General features: G+C 46.2%; 6 protein-coding genes across 6 annotated transcripts; 2 read left to right on the top strand and 4 right to left on the bottom strand.

The window, feature by feature from the left end:
- Nucleotides 1–20: 20 nt before the first annotated feature.
- BDBG_08403 (C6 transcription factor) lies at nt 21–5,965 on the top strand. The gene is made up of 8 exons (XM_031723547.1): nt 21–719; nt 783–886; nt 991–1,870; nt 1,952–2,910; nt 3,078–3,189; nt 3,286–3,514; nt 3,572–4,109; nt 4,165–5,965. The coding sequence occupies exons 4-8, from the start codon at nt 2,543–2,545 to the stop codon at nt 5,270–5,272; spliced, it is 2,355 nt and encodes a 784-aa protein (XP_031580731.1). The 5' UTR covers nt 21–719; nt 783–886; nt 991–1,870; nt 1,952–2,542; the 3' UTR covers nt 5,273–5,965.
- Nucleotides 3,509–10,274, bottom strand: BDBG_08404 (translocation protein SEC63). Its single transcript, XM_002621327.2, has 8 exons — nt 9,695–10,274; nt 9,506–9,590; nt 9,181–9,407; nt 8,375–9,047; nt 7,399–8,310; nt 4,126–7,311; nt 3,652–4,053; nt 3,509–3,547 (listed from the first exon to the last, which is right to left on the bottom strand). The coding sequence occupies exons 1-6, from the start codon at nt 9,725–9,727 to the stop codon at nt 7,142–7,144; spliced, it is 2,100 nt and encodes a 699-aa protein (XP_002621373.1). The 5' UTR covers nt 9,728–10,274; the 3' UTR covers nt 3,509–3,547; nt 3,652–4,053; nt 4,126–7,141.
- Nucleotides 10,275–10,828: 554 nt separating this feature from the next.
- On the bottom strand, nt 10,829–11,077 carry BDBG_17743 (uncharacterized protein; the record flags this gene model as incomplete). The annotated part of the gene is made up of 1 exon (XM_031725393.1): nt 10,829–11,077. One exon carries the CDS (start codon nt 11,075–11,077, stop codon nt 10,829–10,831), a length of 249 nt encoding a protein of 82 aa, XP_031580732.1.
- A 175-nt stretch (nt 11,078–11,252) lies between these two features.
- Nucleotides 11,253–11,621, bottom strand: BDBG_17744 (uncharacterized protein; the record flags this gene model as incomplete). The annotated part of the gene is made up of 1 exon (XM_031725394.1): nt 11,253–11,621. The coding sequence occupies one exon, from the start codon at nt 11,619–11,621 to the stop codon at nt 11,253–11,255; it is 369 nt and encodes a 122-aa protein (XP_031580733.1).
- A 1,017-nt stretch (nt 11,622–12,638) lies between these two features.
- BDBG_08406 (xaa-Pro dipeptidase) lies at nt 12,639–14,359 on the bottom strand (the record flags this gene model as incomplete). Its single annotated transcript, XM_002621329.2, has 3 exons — nt 12,639–13,746; nt 13,835–14,111; nt 14,224–14,359. The coding sequence occupies 3 exons, from the start codon at nt 14,357–14,359 to the stop codon at nt 12,639–12,641; spliced, it is 1,521 nt and encodes a 506-aa protein (XP_002621375.1).
- Nucleotides 14,360–15,566: 1,207 nt separating this feature from the next.
- BDBG_08407 (protein SSH4) lies at nt 15,567–18,202 on the top strand. The gene is made up of 3 exons (XM_002621330.2): nt 15,567–16,426; nt 16,518–16,823; nt 16,894–18,202. Exons 1-3 carry the CDS (start codon nt 15,964–15,966, stop codon nt 17,664–17,666), a joined length of 1,542 nt encoding a protein of 513 aa, XP_002621376.2. The 5' UTR covers nt 15,567–15,963; the 3' UTR covers nt 17,667–18,202.
- Nucleotides 18,203–18,336: the final 134 nt, after the last annotated feature.

Below are 18,336 nucleotides of genomic sequence, written 5' to 3' on the forward strand. Positions count from 1 at the left end.
GCTAATTGAAGTCTCATAAGCTGCTGGCACTTTCTATATAATAGCTAATGCCATTCAAGGGCTTGCTGATTCCCCGACTGCACCAATGATGCCGCTCGAAATACATTTCTTTAAGGAATATGATCGCGTGCGATCGCGGTAGCATTGAAATGCTTCCTCAGCCCCCTACCTAGCCTTGGAAGGAAGACCATACAAGGGAAACAACAGCACTTTCACTCTGCATTCCTGTTTGGCAGCATATGAAAGTATTGTGCATGCGTGTACATTGTATGGTACACTTGCTTTACAGATGTTAAGGAGATGCAGAACCTTCAAATCCGACACAGCGCGGATCGATTTTTTCAAGTATTGCGCCTCTGGACAGGCTCCGTTCCCTCACCAATAATCCACACCCTCAGCCAATGGTGTGATAATATTATTACTAGCCAACACGACTACTTCCATGCTAATTTTGCTTGAATACACTTCAGCAGCTGCCCTGACAAAACCAGGCTGGAATGAGGTGACCTCTCTCTGGCATTCTTCGTGCGACCCATTAATTCGGGATTTGATTTACTTCATAACTTCAAGGATCAGTGTGCGGTTCAATCAAATAATAAAGGCGAACCCTTATTCACAACAAATCCTTGACCATGTTTTTTTTTTGGATTCTTGTCACCCAAGACTTTCTGATATTTCACTACCCTCCTCGAAAAGTCAATCAATGGTTACTTTCAAAGGTATTACTGAAGAAGCTAGTAAAGAAAGCCCCTCCATTGCAGCTCGCTGATGAAAGCTGACAGAATTCTGATATTTTAAATTCCTGAAAATATTTTGGTAGCCGAAATGTCTCCAGCTCCGCCGAAGCCTTCAATTATCGGATGAAGGCCAGGATCTTCTAACTTAGGTGAGTAGACGCTGTTCAATGCACGGGGCTCATCCCAAGCAAAACCCATTTGGCTATCTGGGCAACATCCACTACGGCTACCGACACTTAGAGACGAATTTTAGCCAGGGTGTCGGGTCATTCAAAGTTCTCCAGTTGTGTGAACGTCCCATGTCGTCATTTTTTTGATAGCACTGGCTGAATCGTCAATGCTTTTTCTATGGTGTTCGTGTCATTTAATTCGATACAATGCCAAGGGCGAGTTTCTATTTTTCTAGTATCCCGAGGAGCTGCGTCATAGATAGAGTATCCGGACATTGCGACATTTTCTAGGAGAGATTTTGTGAGTAGAAATTTTTGTTTTCTTTATACCTAAATTGACAGTGCTAACATGTATCACATTTCGTGCTGCTGCATATATCTAAATGCACTCTCCGATATTTAGGGTTTTATTATATCGAGTCAAAGCCATTTTTCTGCCTGATGCTAGCATTGATATAATGCTGGACGAGCACCTCTACGTTAATGTTAAGTCCCTCGTTTTCAGAATATCGGCTACACTGAGCGCCTTGATGCTTTCATAGTCAAGCCCTCTTTTACATAAAGGTCGGTTCAAATGACGTACGGTATGACACATGTCGATTTTGGGTTTGTGGGCCTTCCACCTGATGCAGCCATGCCTGAAGTTTTATTTTACTCTCATTAAAGGTATGGTGATGGTACATCTCGTGTTAACCAGAATCCTGCACACACTTTCGGTATTGGGATAGTCTACCTTCGGCTCAGAAGCAAGCATCTGGTTTGAACTGGTTAGCGTTAGCTCCTTTACTGCTTGCTCAGCTCCATCGGTTCAAGGGTACGTCAGCCTATGCCAAGTATGCATTCCTTTACACAATTTCATTCAATAGGCCAATGCATTAGAAAATCTAAGGTCAGGATAACATATACGTGTGTTTGATTGGGTCATTATATCAGCATCACGTCGAGGTCGATAATAGCAAAGGGGTCAGTGCACTCGTAGCAGATGTATCCGTTGTCATCTGCACGCGCGGTGATGTGACAGCTAAAGTCGCATTTTATTTTTAGTTCTGCTCTGTCCCGGAAGACCTTCTAGCCCTTTCGTGAACGACGGTGTGTCTGGACTCCCAATTGTATGGGCTTGGATCGAACCCTGGATTTGCTCGCCTCGCCGAAGGACTTCAACGCAGGAGAGAATTGTTTCCCTATTGGGTAAGCAAGCGATCCCTAGCGGGTTACCATCTGCATACGCTACTTTGAATGCGTTAAATATTAGTTTGCCCTACCAAATCTTTTCTTGACCATCCAAGCTCAACGCAAGGCGGCCTTACGATCGCTTGGAATCCCTGGCATGCAGTTCTCCATGTCATATGGATGCCAACTCGTCCCCACTCGTCCAGGCTTTGACGGGTTTGCTGATGTAACAAGTGTGAATATAGAAAGGGGTCCGAGTATGGGTACATGGTCTTAAAGGAGCTAGAACTACTACTACCTCATAGTAACTTACACCTCTCTCCCGACCATTCATTTATCAATGAGGATATTACTTATTACTCTCATTGTGTGAGAACTTACACTTAGTCCCGTCATTCTAATTTACAGGGAACAGTACCGCCAGAACCGCTGGTTACTTTTGATTATATCCTACCCCAATACATAATGGATCAGTCAGCACATAAAATCCTCCGAGCGCAAGGTCAACCGCAGAATTATCCCCTAAACATCTTCAACTTGCCCAATTATTCAAATTTTCCAAATACTTTCATTGAACCAACTGAAACGGCGAACCGCACCATGTCCTCTTCTTCTCCTACCCGAGCTGATTCAAAGATTGCAATACCTAGGCTTCGGCGGCCAGGTCAGAATCAGCCATCACCTGCTAGCGAAAGGCACAGAGTGAGCCATGCTTGTGATCCATGTCGCAAACGGAAATCAAAATGCGATGGTCTTCGACCCGTCTGTTCACGTTGCAGAGACCAAGAGATAGCCTGCGCTTATTTGGATGGCAAACGGGAAAAAATGAAACGGTCAGTCCTGATGCCGCTGGGAATCCAAGCCTCTTTGAATTTTGTGCGACGCTTCACAAAAGCTTATACAATTTGGACCACAACTTCCGTCTTTCCAATTCCAATAATTTTCCTCGTTCTTATGCTTTCCTTGATTTCTTTTCCTAAACTAAGCCAGTGTGTGGTAGATACACCAAAAGCAATGCTGCGAAGGTGACTGTGTATGAGAAGCTCCTCTATGACATCCTTCCACACCTGAAGCCTGAAATGCAATTAACAGTCCGGACCACACTACTAGAGGTAAATCAGAGAGATTTTCTCCATGAGGGATACCAGTCGATTGATCATTTGTTCCGGGTTGTAGCGTATCGCGGGGGACTCGCTAACCAATCGCAGTGTCGAAATCTTGCGGAAGATGATAATTCGACTCCAATCGAAGCTACAGGCTCAGGAGATGAAGATGAATATGCAGCGTCCGCCGGTGCTGGTTCTCCACGATTCCAAGATCGCATCCAACCAGACTCTGCGGGTTTTGTGATAACCACAGGATTCCTTGGAAAATCTTCTGTCACGAGATGGATTGAAGAACTGGCGACAAAACTATTGAAATATTTCGGGCCAACGTGTTAAGTTTCTCTCCCGGCTGAGTTTCTGACTTCTTTCTAATTTTATGGATTTTTAGCGGAAGATATTTTGAACGGAGAGCGCATCTTCGCAAGTTTCGATGAATTTTACAAATGCGTACTTAAAGAATGCACTTACTTTCTCGATGATGAGTACTTAGAGAAATTTCTAGTAGTCAGGAAAACTGGAAACAGCCCGCCAAAAATGTTCAAAAAAATCGACAACCAGTCTGAACCCCTTCAAAAAGAAATGGCTGACATATTTCTTAATTCATATTTCCTAACTGTCCACCCAATGTTCCCAATACTTTCAGAGGAGGAGTTCAGAGTACATTATGAAATTTATTACCAAACAGCCATCTATCCCAGTCATGTCTGGCGCAATATCTTGCATGTCGTTTTCGCCATTGGTGCACTTCACGCGCTTCGTATACAAGTTCCGTGCAGCGTCGTTGAAAATGATCATGTTATGTACGCATTCCGTTCTGGTGCATTAGGCCGGAGTTCGACTCATCTTGGGGATATTCCATCTATGGAAGAGCTGCAGTTGGCCGCAATCAGTGGATTGTATTATCTTACGAGCCATCACATTAACAGGTAACATGATACGCACCTAGTCCGTGGTGACAGTTAACTAACAAGGTTTAATCAGAGCTTGGAATGTAATCGGCCTGGCGGTGCGTTTTGCGCAGACACGGGCTCTTCATTTGGTCAACACGAGTACTGAACTTTCGGAGGGTGAACGAGAATTCGAATTAAGAGTTTGGCATTCCATCAGCTCAATGGAACGTTTTCTCTGCGTCCTCACGGGGCGGCCTTCATCACTTCAGGATCGTTTTACTAGTGCCCGTTTACCCCGACCAATGGATTTTCCATCCACAGGGCCCCTTGCATACAATGCCTCGCGAGCAGCAATGGCAGCAATGTATCCACCTTCTAACACTACCCCAGTGACCAGCTCCGCTATTCCGCCATGGACCATCTTCGTCCGGTGTCTTCGCCTTGATTTAATTATCGCCGAGGCTTTGGAAGAGCTGTATAGCCCTAGCACAGTAAACCGAACTTGGGCTGGCGTGCAGAACTTAGTTTTAGATTTAGACAAGAAGCTCGCCCAATGGAGGGACGATCTTCCCCACAGAATTCTGGACCTTTCGCCAGCTTCTAAAGGACTTCCACCCCTGGATCAACGCATGTATCTGAACCTCCGCTTCTATGGAGCGTGCATTCTCATCAACCGCCCATGTTTTTGTGAGGCTCAACAATTACGTGACGCAATCCCGTCCCAGTCCGCAACTTCGAAAAGAATGGACGAAGATGCCGCTATCAGTTGTTTGTCTGCAGCCCGGAATATAATCGACCTCCTTCCTCAAGACATCCAACCAGCCAAACTGTACCTCGCCACTCCGTGGTGGTGTGTACTGCATTACATAGTTCAAGCTGGTACGGTTCTGGTAATGGAATTGTCAATGGATGTGTCCCATTTGCCCAACGAAACCGAAAATTTGATCAAAGAGTCGACATGTGTCCTCAGGTGGTTACAAGCGTTGTCAGTGACAAACGAACCCGCCCATCGAGCCCACGTTAGCCTGAGCCGCCTGATGTTTCTTGCCCTTGCCAAACTTGGTAAGGACAATCACAATCCCGCAAGACAGTTTATGGCCAAAGACACGTCAGTCTCTCCGTCCAGCCCCACAAGTGCAATCTCTGTCAGCCCTCAGCCCTTCATGCCCAATCCAGTATCTGCCGGGTGGCAAGATTAAGGCCCTAGTCCTGTTGAGGTCAAAGCGAGGCGAAGTGGCTTGACGGTTGTGCTGGCAGGCAAGATATGGCCGCGAAAGTCCCTGTCTTAACGGACGACTCAGAGGGCCAAACCAAACCTGCGCTGGATGGACCGAAACATGCCCATGTCCTTGCGCATTTAGCTAAAGAAGCTAGGTAGTCCATAGCCCAAAGGACGTTCAAATTGGGAAAGGATCTGACCACCATTTTCTCCTCGAATCACTGCTTTTCCTTCATCAGCCCGGTCCTTGGAATTGTTAGCAAACATCTTAACCCCTAATACCACCTGTTCACTGCCCCCATGTCGCTCTCCCTCTCTCTCCCGCTCTCTATCTATACATATATATTGACCGTTTTAATAACTCCTTTACCTCTTAATTAGTAATATTAACTGCCCTCTTCATTGACGGAGCTTTTTTCCTCCTTATTGGGAAGTCCCTACACTTAGAAATACAGTACATACATATTCGCATGTCGAAATTAACTTACAAAATCCCAGAAGCTGAAGAAAATGGAGATAAGGGAGATAAGGAATAGGATAGAAGTTCATGACAAGTATAGGTCAGCTACTCTGTTCGTTTCTCACATCTTGTTTTGATACTCTCTGTGCATCCTTTCTAGAACAAGTTAGATAGTCGCATCCGCCACTAGCCGTAATCAAAATACATGTTTCCCAAGCACCTACTTGCCTTCCTTTTTGGTTTCTGCGTCCATGATTTCTTGTGCTTCTAATGCAGTTCTTCTCCATCTCAGTCCCCTTTGGACGATTTCCGCTATCCCAAGTTTGAAATAGAGAAATGTGATGTGTTACTAGACATAATGTGACATGCACGAGATTGTGCTAAATTTCTCAGACCCCTGCACGCACCCTCAATGCCATGCTTCTCTTCCTTGAATACGAGATACAGCTGGTCCCCGCCTCTCACCTCATAGCTAGATAATCAATAGAAGTCTTCATATGTGAATGGGAACATGTTTGCCACTTTAGTCCACATATCACTGGTTGCAAGGAACTATCCTAGAAACGGGAACGTGTTTCCCACGCTACGAGGGCGTTTGCCACATAAATGTGCATACATGTAATTAGCCGGCAATATTTAGTTTACCTGGTGGATAGTTAGGTCGAGCAAGTTGTCCATACATCTGTACGATGTAGGCGGTTAACCATTCAGGGCTCACGCAGATCTTACAGACGCAGGGAGGTAGGTGGGTATGAATAGGTGTGCCATCTGGGGATGTTCGGTGATAGTGACGATCAGGAAGATAGTGTTAGAAAAATATGGCGGCTGGCATCGGGACGACGCATTAAACGAACGCCTAAACAACCTTTGAAGTTTTGAAGCCTTTTCTTTTCATTCATTGCTGGCAAACTTTATAGCCACAGGAGAGATATATCGGGGCCCAGCCGTTTAGCTTGGGCTGCGCGATGCAAAACGTGTGCTTCAGAAGATAAAATTCGAGGGAATCTCATGTGGTTATGGAGTAGTTAACACGTAACATATCATATGGTGCTGTTACCGTAACAAAGCTCAATCGCAATCCAGGCAAGAGCTCGCAGTTGGGTATCACGTTGAGTTGCTCAGTTAAATTAGCGCCAATGCTTGGCCCACCCCCTGTTTATCCACTTCTGTATGGCAAGTGAACGGGAAAAACAACATGCGCATCTCAAGTTGAAATAAAGAAAGCCGAGAGACGAAGAATAAAGTGAAGAGTGAAAATAGAAGAAAATATAAAAAACTCTAGGATAGCAAGTATGCTTGACTTCGATTTTGACAATGATAATGGTGAATAAATAGTAAAAAGTAGGACGAAAAAAGGTAAAATCCACACAGTTTGAATTAAAAATCCTTTTATTCCCCGTCCGTGTCTGTTTCCGTATCTGTTTCGCTCGTATCATCAGCATCGCCGTCAGTGTTGCTTTCATCATCTTCACTCGAGTCGCCCGCTTGCTTCTTGGCTATCTTCCTCTTCGGAGGGGCAGTGCCCGTCTTCAGAGCTTGCATTTGGCCGGCAATGGAGTCTAAGTGGGTGAGACGCAGAGTTAGCTCAATAATCATACATATATATTACATTTTGGAGAAAAGGGGGACATGAACATGAGACATACCTTCGTCAGGCTCAGAAATATCGTCTTCCTCCTCTAGGGCGGCAGCCTTGGCAAGATCCTCAACCTCAAGGGTGATTTCACTAACAGTGTCGAAGCCGATATAGCTGTCACAGACAACGTAGAGAGAAAAGAGGAATTTGCCAACTTGGGGGGGAGCTTGGAATTGCATTTTCAAGGTCTGTACATTGAAGGTGGGCTTTCCATCCTTGTCGAAAATGGGTTTGTCAAATGTGGTAAATGTGAACGGAGGGACAGCCATTCTGCCTTGCATAGAATCCGCGAGGAAAATGTACCATCTTGGAGAGTGATCGCGAGCAAAGTACGGAGCATGGGCAAGCGGCGGTTGGATGTGGTTTTCTGAGTCTTCTTTCCCATTTTCATTTATCGCCGAGGACTTGTTGGCGCCTACGTCATCCTCGTCCGGGTCAATGTCCTCAAGGTCACGCTCGTTGACCTCTGGGATATTCGTGGAGCCTGGTGGAATAAACCGTGCCTTAACGATGAGCTGAACAAGACTGCTAGGGGTCACCACTCTTTCGCCGACAACTTTGAAAAATGATTTCGCAACGTCCAGGACGGGTATTTGCTGAGCAACAGACACGGCGCTTGCGTATTGTTGCTCTGATAGCAAGCCTTTACCAACTGACAGCTTTCGTCGGCGCTGCTCAGAAAGTGCCATGTATTGCGAAATAGACATGCGGCTCCTCGAATGCTCGCCTTCGATTGACCGAACGATCTGGGGGGTAAAATAAGGCAATTGCAGAAGAGGTGATCCACCGGGCCGAATGGCTTGGATGAGATGTTGTGCCATGTGAAATGATCCAAGGATTGGTTGCAGGCTACCGAACGCAAGGGCAATAGATGAAAATGAGTCGTTGAGGGTAAAAGCAGTAGGGGCGACGCCGAATTTCTCTACAACAAAACAGATTAAAATCGTTCCATATTAAAAAGAACTATCACAAGAGGCAAAACCTACCTTCATTCAGAACGGGATCATCAAGCTCAACTCTACCCAAGTATGCCCAAAGCAATGCCAGGGCTTTCCTTCTGCTGGCACTTTCCAGATCGGCTAACACCTTTCGATCTTTGGCCGATAGAGTTGTCCCAGGCGCCGCTGAATCTTCATCAGAAAGAATTTTCTTTTCAACTTTAGCAAGTCCAGATTCCGCCTTTTCGTCCCTTAGCATCTGCTTATACTCTTCGCCGGAACTAAGAGCGTTGATTATTCCTCCGCCAACTAGGTCATCCTTGTATTCTCGGAAAATATTGCCAGCGCTTGCAACCAGGACTTTTTCTTTCGTATATCGCTGCGTGCCATACCACCATTTACCAACAATGTAGGGCAGGAGCACGCCGAGTAACAGGCCATATACCAAAAGGACGTATTTACCATTTCCTTCCGTAACGATAAATTTAGGCAGGGCGATACCAATGCTAAAGCTTTGCTTGCCATCTGGGTGTCCGTATTGGATATAATTGTTGCGGATTTCCTCGTCAGTCAGGGCCTTGTAGGCCTTAGTCAACTCAACGAAATGATTGTTCAAGCTTTCGATAGTTTGGTTTTTGGCAGGATCCGGTCTAATTTTGTCTGGATGAAACTGGCGGGAAAGTCGTTTAAAGTGCCTGGAAATAGCTTTTTCGCTAGCGCTCTACAAGGAAAAGAAGAAAATAAAAGCGGTTAGATTTGAAGGTCGACCAAAAAAAAAAAAAAAAAAGAAAAAAAAAGAAAAAGAAAAACCGTAGAAAATTTCCCAAGCTGGTATTTTTGTTGGTCAAACTTACTCTCGAAATGCCCAGAATTTCATAAGGGTCCCATATCTTTGGGGTACTCCTGGCAGTGACGATAATCAAATAGACCATCCACGCCATTACAGCATATCCCCCTATCACGGTAAATATGCGCTTCAGCCGGCGCTCCTTCCGCAAAAGCTTCTGCTTTTGCTTCTGAATAATGTCGCCATGCTGAGGACGGAAGTCGGACTTTATCCGAGGAGCAGTATTTTCCAGGTCTATATATAAATTGCATGACTGCAGGTCAGCTATCCCTTCCAGTACCAGATACGACGGTTTTCAGCACCGGAAGCGGAACATATTGTTCGAAACTCACCATTGCTGGGCTTGAGGAGAGTGTATGTGAGCGGAAGGGTGACGAGTGAAGCCAAGGTGAGGATGAAGAAGGGGAAGAATTGGCCCTGGGCGTGAATAAGTTAGCATATCCGCAGCTGCCACCCATGAGACCCGGGACATATCTAGCCGTGTTCAAGCTCCCCCGGTGTCGCGGGAAATGGTAACTCACCTGCTCATCGTAGTTATATTCCGTCGAAGACATTTTCGCGACTCAGTAGTAAAGTGAAACTAAGGCGAATGGGGTCCCGCAGTTCTTCAACCGGGGTTAAGGGTAGTGAAGGGGGACCAGCTCGGTGCTGCAGAGGGGAAAAAAAATCAAAAATCAAAATGTATCTCCAACAGCCAAAGACTCAGAGGACAAACGAGATGAGAAGTATGCGCATGGTGTATCCGGGCGGGGTGAAGGGAAATGTATTAAGGACAGAAACTATAAAGAGAGGTGTCAGAAAGGAAAAAAAAAAAAAACAAGCCCGTTGTCGGGGATGAGGTGCTTGCGATGTGTCCACTGCAGACTTTCGATCGATCCCGAAGACCTGTCCTTTCCAACCTCACGGCAGACGGCCGAACTAGGCTTAGTCGGGCAGGCGATTAGTCTACTTTGGGACTAGTACCATGCTTCCAGATTTCCTTCACAACTTTATCGTTGTCAACCCGTTGAGCTTTTTTTCGACTACATAATAGGGGTGCTAGTTTGGTAAAAGCTCTACATTGGTTCGAGGAACGGAAGCGCAGTGGATGCAAGTCACATTTCATTCAGATCAGATAACATATGAGGCACAATTACAAGCACGGGACAACCCCGAAACTCCTTCGCCAAAATGTGTGCTATACATAAAATATAAAAATCCTATTAAAAAGGCACGCCATCATCAAATGCCAAATCGTCGAGTGCCACAAGCAAGCACCCCAAAACAGGGAATAAAAGCAATATTCATCGATCGGAAGCTCTCACGAAGAACAGCCATTTCCCTATCCACCCCTCCGTTTCAATTTTCGCATCCACTCCCCACTTCCACAGAAATCCCGATGACGCACATCCGCTGCTCTCCCCTTGCTTTCTGTGTCGGTTTTTTTAAATCCAGAATCAACTAAGCAGAGAGCTCAACCATGTCAACTATCCATACCATAGAGATTAGCGACGGTCTAGATGCGAGCACCACCTGCCTTTACGGCTAAGCAGCGGGAAAGGTCGTCGAGTGTCGTTTGGAACTAGCCCTTGAAGCTTTGTTTCCGTAGGATTCGTACATGCGAAAATCCACCAAGAGATCAATGGTCGAGCCGCTGTTGACCAATCGGGTACCACCTAGTAACGTGAATCCACACTCGGTCCTCGAAGGCTACTGCCAAAATCGGTGGACAAGGGGAGGTTACTGCGGGAGGTGAATACCGTCATTGCTACGAGTCTTGGCTTCGAATATGCCACGCTCTGGTGTTGATTAGGATGGACATCAGGAATGGTGTCCGGGTTGTGGGGCAGGGTTGGCGATTGCGAGCCAAACGCTCTCCGTGTGGATTTCTCGGCTAGAATATCCAGGTTGGCAAGTGATAACATGTCTGTTTAATATTCACCGGCCTTGGGCGGGTTTGTAGCCATCATAGAGTACTATAAGACTCTCCTCCACGCAAAAAGATAAGAAAGTGCCTCCGGTTGTTCACAATTTATCGTTCGTTGCCGGAGGGAACGGAGTGGAACGGGTGCAGATAGGAAGAGAGGTGAGCATTAAAGCTCACGAATCAATATAATCGAGGCCACCAAAGTATTCTAGCATGCGATAACACAAGGCTACATCATCTCCTGGTTCGCCTCCAAACAAACGGAATTGATCAGCCTCCATCCTTGCGGCCTCCTGCATCTGTCGATAGTCGCGGTTCTGCCATGCAGCGTACTGATTCTGCCATTGTTGGGCTAGCAGTGGTTGCTGAGAAGACAGTACTGGATATGGGGATGGGCTAAATATAGGGGTATGTGAACGTCTAGGATCGCAAGGTAACTGATGGGCAAGGGCCACGATGGGTGGAGGATTTTGGTTCAGAGGAGCATTTGAACGATTGCGGGAGCGGGGTCTTGTACGTCGTCTATTATGTTTCTGGCCCATTATAGGAGTGAGGCAAAGTGTATCCAATGGATTCAGGTTGAGAGAGAAGATTATATCAGTCGTTAAAGAGTAGAGGTAACACACATTCAAACGCCAGAGACGCCTGAACTGGCGAAAGGAACAATCATGGCAGGTAGGCGTATGTAGAACAAGACTTCTCCAGGCTTAAATAGAAGAGGGAGAGGAAGCTCCAGGGATCTTATCTCGACTCATCCAACCTATCAAGTGAGTCACTCGCCAGAGCACGGGTGCCTAAAGAAGTTAGGGCAAGGGAATGTCCAAAGAAAAAAATATTTAGCTCCACGAATCAGGAACAGGGGCAGAGAAAAAAATAGAAAATAAATTTTTTCGGACGAATTAGAAACTGGGAAACGTCAAAATTATGGGGGCTTGGGCAAACAAGCATGTCAAGATGCCCAGCTGTCGAAGCATGAGTCACAAATCGTTGAATCACCCCATGGTACGTTACAAATCGCGTGATGCCAACAAAACTACCTAGGTAGAGCGGCTTTTTATCCGTGGACCTATTCTCCAAGATGCCAAATAGTCTTCATTGTCAGAGTCCGCCGTCGGAATTTGAAGAAGAACCATGGCCTGATAGCGGAATTTGCTTTAAACTATCAGTTAGAATATCCACTTTGGGCAGAAAATGAAACCTGGAAGCTCACAATTTTGCCTACAGGATAAATTGATGATGTCATTGGTCAGCGTGGCGCGTGTTCATGTGACTGTATCTTGGCATTCTGTAGCTTGGCATTTTTAGGAGTTTGAGCTCTGGAGTCTGAAGCGGCAACCCGGCTCCCGGAAGGCGTCATACTCGAAAAAAAAGAGGGGAAATTGGGGGGGGAGGACTGCATAAGGGGTAATCCAGGGGTAGCGTCGCTACCTCTGCGTCTCATGGTCAAGTCAAAATCGTGTGTTATACCAGTTTGATTTGTAGCAAAGCTATGGAAAACAATTGGTTCCTCCAAACTAAATACCGAAGCACATTTGAAGGAACATATCATGTCGGTCAGGCTATATGTTGCATGAGCCATCTCCCTGTCGAATAATCTCTAACATGCCATCTCCTTTTGGAGCCGTCGTCAAATTTTCATAACCTGTCTTTGTCACCAAAATGTCGTCTTCAATCCGCACACCTCCGACCGGCATATAAGTTTTGACGAGCTCCAAATCGACATACTTGACTTGTTCCGGTTTCGCGTTGTCCAGAGCGATCTGAGAAAAGTAGATCCCCGGCTCGATTGTAACTACCATTCCGGATTTTAAAGTCGGCGATGATGTGGTGCACGGCGATAGGTTGTTAGGTGAAATCAACACATTGTCGGAATAATCACCGTTATCTTGTGCCATTATGGATTCCGGCGAAACATCGTGCACTTCAAGACCAATATGATGTCCAAGACCATGGGGGAAAAAGAGGTTGGATGCACCAGAATTCTGGATCTCTTCAAGCGTGCCGCCCTTAAATATACCAAGGGTAAGGAATCCTCGAATAAGACTGCGGTGCGCTAGGATGTGAAGGTCTAGATATCTGACCCCCTCTTTGACGCGTACCATGCAGCTTTCTTGCATATGCTCAACCAATTTGTATATATGTTTGGCTTCAGCGCTTGGCCATTGACTAGTCATTGGGAAGGTACGCGTCACATCGCTTGCGTAACAGTTCCACTCAGCGCCAGCATCGAGACAGACAAACTGGCGGCCCTTGAGGGGTTCGTTATTCTTCGAGTAATGAAGCGTAGCCGCATTCGAGCCAGACGCGGCAATTATGTGGTACGCCTGCTTATGCGCTCCTAGCGAAACGCTCGTATTCAAAAAACTAGCCTCTATATCACGCTCATTGCTCATTTTCCTTATTCCGCGGAGAACATCTATATGAGCAGCCGCAGATACTTCATTAGCACGCCGGATGAGCCCTATCTCATGCTCATCTTTTATAGCTCGAGATGTGTCCATAGCCTGTTTGAGCGTTTTGCTATCGATGAAGACATTGGGAACCTTCTCTGCAGGCTTTTGTGATTCGTGAAGAAGGTACAGTGTGGAGCCACGGCCCTGGTTCTGAGCCCATTGCTTAACATCTTCATCCAGAGAGGATTGGTATTTAACCTCGTCGATATCAAATCTATAATACGGAGAGTAAGTCCATTTCTGTTTACATAAACACGATGATACTGGTCCATGTTCGAAATGAAAATTACTCTCCCGCTCACCTTTGTAACGCTTCTTCTCGCCCAAGGGTCGGTCCCATCCAGATGGTCCGTTTCAAATCAAAGTCGGGGACATATAAAGTCAATTTATCGGCGTTTATATCATAAGTGAGATCGCAATCTGGCTCATCTACACCCGACATATAAAAAAAGTAGCGCCGTTGTCGAAACGTCCTTTCCTGGTCGGAGTCTTCGTATAATGTAGATTTCTGGCCCATTAGATAAACAAGCCCCCTGTCCCTGTGGATTTCAGCAGCAACCCTTCGTGCATGTTGTTTTGCTGTAAATTATTTATTAGCAAAATATGCAGCAATATGCTTCACTGTTATGCACCCGCTATGCCACATGCAATTCGACATGCATTAAAGTTACATGACCCCGCGGTTACTTACCAGGATACTTGTCAACGGTTGTGTCTTCAATCCTGAGCTCAATGTTGCATTCGTCATCAGGCTGTAAGGTGCTGGTCGTAACAACGGGCTGGCTATGGGGCCGGAGTAAATTTTTGGGTTCTATGGCGGAGATCATCTTTTCTCCCTAGGATTTAATAATATGACGTTGCGGTGGTTATAGGGGGTGTGGTTTGGAAGAGACGGAGCAGAAGTCAAAATAAGCTCAGAAGATAGCAGGAGCCCTAGGCTTCCTAGTACGGACTAGCGCCCCGCACTACATATAGCCCCTACTACGGAGAACCAATACAGCGATTCCCAGGCATGTCAAGAAAGAAGACTTTGCACGTCTAAACAACATGAATTGCTCTATCAATACTCATTCTAAAAAGGTTTTCCATAATAATCAACAGTAAGGTATATATTGTGCAAGCAAAACTGCAGCTTTGCTAGGGCTTTATCGTATCTCCACAGATCTTAAGACATCTTAGAGCAAATGAAGCGGTCACTAATATATGTCTCAGAAGAGCTATACAGTGACATATGTTTTTTTTTTTGAGGACGCTTTACTTCCAACAATATCCCGCCTTCCGCTGTATGTGTTGAAATTATAGAACCTCTCACAACAATGAATCGCCTCGCAAAGTAAGTGGTTGATCTGAGGCGCCAGTTGTTCACCAGGCGGTAAGAATCTTGTAGCAAGGACAGGCTAATGAATATCTTAACAGTCTTTAAAATCGGAATTTCGAGAGATAAACGCATGCCAGATTTCATAAATGATTCGTGGGGAATTTTCTTGAGCCAGCGGCAACTGAAACAAGGACAGACATCTAAACTAACCTACATTCCAAAAAAAGAATATAGCCCTATTCCTTCACAATAATGAAGTAAGAAAATAATTAGATGAACACAGCAGATTTTTGCACATGGTCTCCAGATCTTAAGAGGAGTAATCTGTAAACTATATGTAATAGTTAAACAAAAAGAGGCGCACAGTCTATTTGTGTTACGAATCTGGGGGTTTGTTTGAGCAATGCGCCTGAAACACGTTCAAGGGCAGACTCTCCAAGTAGAGAATGCAAGCTCAAACACTTTACACGTAGGAGTTTTCGCCAATTCCTTTATTTGACGCCGTAGGACCCAAGCTCCCCGAATACAGAGGCGATCAAGTTGGGCAAACTAACGCCAAAGTAGAATTTGGATACAGTGCTCCTCTGTACAGGGCATGGCTGTTAACATAACAATTAACTAATAAATTAGTAAATTAGTTAGTTGCTTCAGGACAATTGCATCTAGAACCCACTCGACAATGAAAAGAAACATCTAGCACCCAGACAAGTAGTAACTTTGGAGCTCAACCCACTCCAGGCCTGGAATCAAGGGATTGTTATTTTAAGCAGCGCCTATATAGGAAATGATGTCAGCGCCACTTAGTCAGCGCCTACTCCGTCCCCGCCACCGAGCAATCGCCGGCCCAAGAATTGCCAGAATTGCCCCAGCACGCCGCAGCAGAGAGAAATGCACGTCGCTTGCCATGTCTCAAGTCAAGCATCCAGGGCATCTTCAACCCCAATCTTGCAACTCAGCATCACCTTTCTCCAGCTTTCACCTACCTTCCTCATCGTGATTTTGCTGCTGTCTAGCCAGTTGATTCGTGGCCTCTCTATAGATTTCGAGGCTGTTGTGCTTGTTTTCTTCTCTATATCCTATCAACCAGACCGCCCCCTCAGTGCTCCTCAATGAATGATGCCAAGTCGTGAGAGCGTTACCTTGTCGCTGTCAACGCTCACTACGTCCGTCCTCCCCACCAACACCCCGTCTCCGCTACCTGTCCACAAACCGTCTGCTGAGCCGTCTCTAAATATACGGCAGCCTGCCACGACGCTAGCTCAGTCTCTTGTAAACCGCCGTATCGCTCTGCTCCCGCAGCAGAACGGAGATGTCATGGATGGGTTCGGCGGGAATATCGGTTCTACCGGCAAGGGCATCCTGATCGGGATTCTCTCTGCCTTTGGTTCCGCGGGTGTTGCAATCATTGTGCTTGCTATCTTCTTCTTTTTCAGATATACCCAACGGGGTCGCATTATACTCGACCGGATCGGGAGACCCGGTGAATATGACGACGAGCAGGCGTTTGCAAGGGAGGAGGCGGAGGCACTGGAGACGATGGATGAGCTTCAGCAGGCAGAATACCTAAGGGCTAAAGGTATGGCTCTACTTCTTTGAGGAGATGTCACTTCATCCTTTCATCACATGGTCTTCTCATTGGCTAATATGTGCTTGAAAACAATAAACAGCCTTCATTCACGCAAACCCACCGGAGACGATGCAAACCGATATCTCCCTTTCACAGTTCTTAGCTATTCAAGAAAAAGGCGTTTCTGCGTGGGAATTTGAGCCGGAGCTAGAGATCGCTAATTGCTTTGTGGAAGCTCGGACTGAAATTGAATTTTTCGATTCAGAATGCAGCGTCCAGAGCAACTTACCAGTCCCCAAGCAAAACGAAGTTTATTATTGGGAAGCTAAGATCTATGATAAACCCGAAACCAGCCTTATAAGCATTGGCATGACAACAAAACCATACCCATTATTCCGATTGCCAGGTATGGAACTTGTTTATATTTTCGTCTGTTGTGACGCCAATTATTCGGACTAACATATCTCGTCTGCTAGGCTTCCACAAAACATCCGTAGCCTACTTATCCACCGGACACCGTCGCTATAACCAACCCTTCAATCCTGCTCCTTACGGCCCCGAATATGTCCAAGGTGATGTAATTGGTGTGGGTTATCGGCCCCGCACGGGAACGATATTCTTCACTCGCAACGGGAAGAAGCTTGACGACGCCGCCCAAGGACTAAAATCTCAGAACTTCTTCCCTACTGTTGGAGCAAATGGACCCTGCACCGTCCATGTCAACTTTGGACAGATGGGATTTGTTTTTATTGAGGCCAACGTCAAAAAATGGGGGCTCGCACCAATGACAGGTAGTCTAGCACCCCCACCTCCCTATGGGAGTGAACAAGGTAGTATTCTGCTGGAAACGGGCCGCGAGGGCCACCAGTCCACACAATGGCGGCAGCATGAGTCGGGCCATTCACGGACACGCAGCGGCACGATCAGGATGCCATACCCCACCAGTCCCGGTCCCGTTCGATCTCCGACGGACATTTCTCTTGCCCAACTTCCCCATGTATCGGCCGCAGCAGACGTTGGCGAAGGGTCCAGTGGAGCGCCAAACGTAACAGATGATCAGGACGATGGAACAACGATGCAACCCACCGATAGGGCATCGGCTATTCCACCTCCAGAATACTCCAGCCCGCGACAGAGTCCGCCCCACAGTGAGTACGGCGAGCAACATCCACCTCCTCCACGCGGCTCAAGAAGCCCTCCGATCCCTAGCTACGATGCAGCTGTAGGAAATGACGGCGGCCGCCGCTAGCACGAGAGTCATTAATTACATACGACTCGTCCAGCTTTAGTCGCGCTAACCTTCTCCCCCCAATTGTTTTTGTTTCTCCCTCCTCGTTCAATCTCCCTCCTCATAAGGACACCGTCCTTTTATCGGACAGGCTCTTTTTTTTTCTTCTTGTTTCCCTTTTCATATACTTTTTCCCTTACTATAATTCCTCAATTGTCGATTTAGCGAACATGGTTTGGGAAGGCGTTCTCGGGTTTATTTACCTTTGATTTTTATGTTTATGCTTTGACCGGGTGGTACCGTTAACAACAAACTCCTCGTATATGTTCATACCTCCGACGTCCGCCTTACGACACCACTTTACACATGTTTGTTTTGTTTTTTGCTGTGGTTTGAGTTGAACAGCGTGAGGGATGGTGAGCTTTGATTACGGGGCAATGGACAGCTTGCTAGGTAAAGAGGAGGGAAAGCGGCCATGTTAAGGCGGGATGAATGTGTTTAAACTTCCTTGCTTTGTTCCTTTTTTTTTTTTTTTTTTTTTTTTTTTTTTTTTTTTTTGATCTTACGAGCTTAGGATTGGAGCGTTTGGATGGAGTTGGAAGCCGTGGGAAATGGTGGAATTTGCCAGGCGCAGACCAATCATTTCTGTACAAACGCCATGTGCGCGGTTTTTCTCATTTGTATCTGCCTC

This window comes from Blastomyces gilchristii (genome assembly GCF_000003855.2).
Source record: "Blastomyces gilchristii SLH14081 genomic scaffold supercont1.23, whole genome shotgun sequence".
Taxonomy (NCBI): Eukaryota; Fungi; Ascomycota; class Eurotiomycetes; order Onygenales; family Ajellomycetaceae; genus Blastomyces; species Blastomyces gilchristii.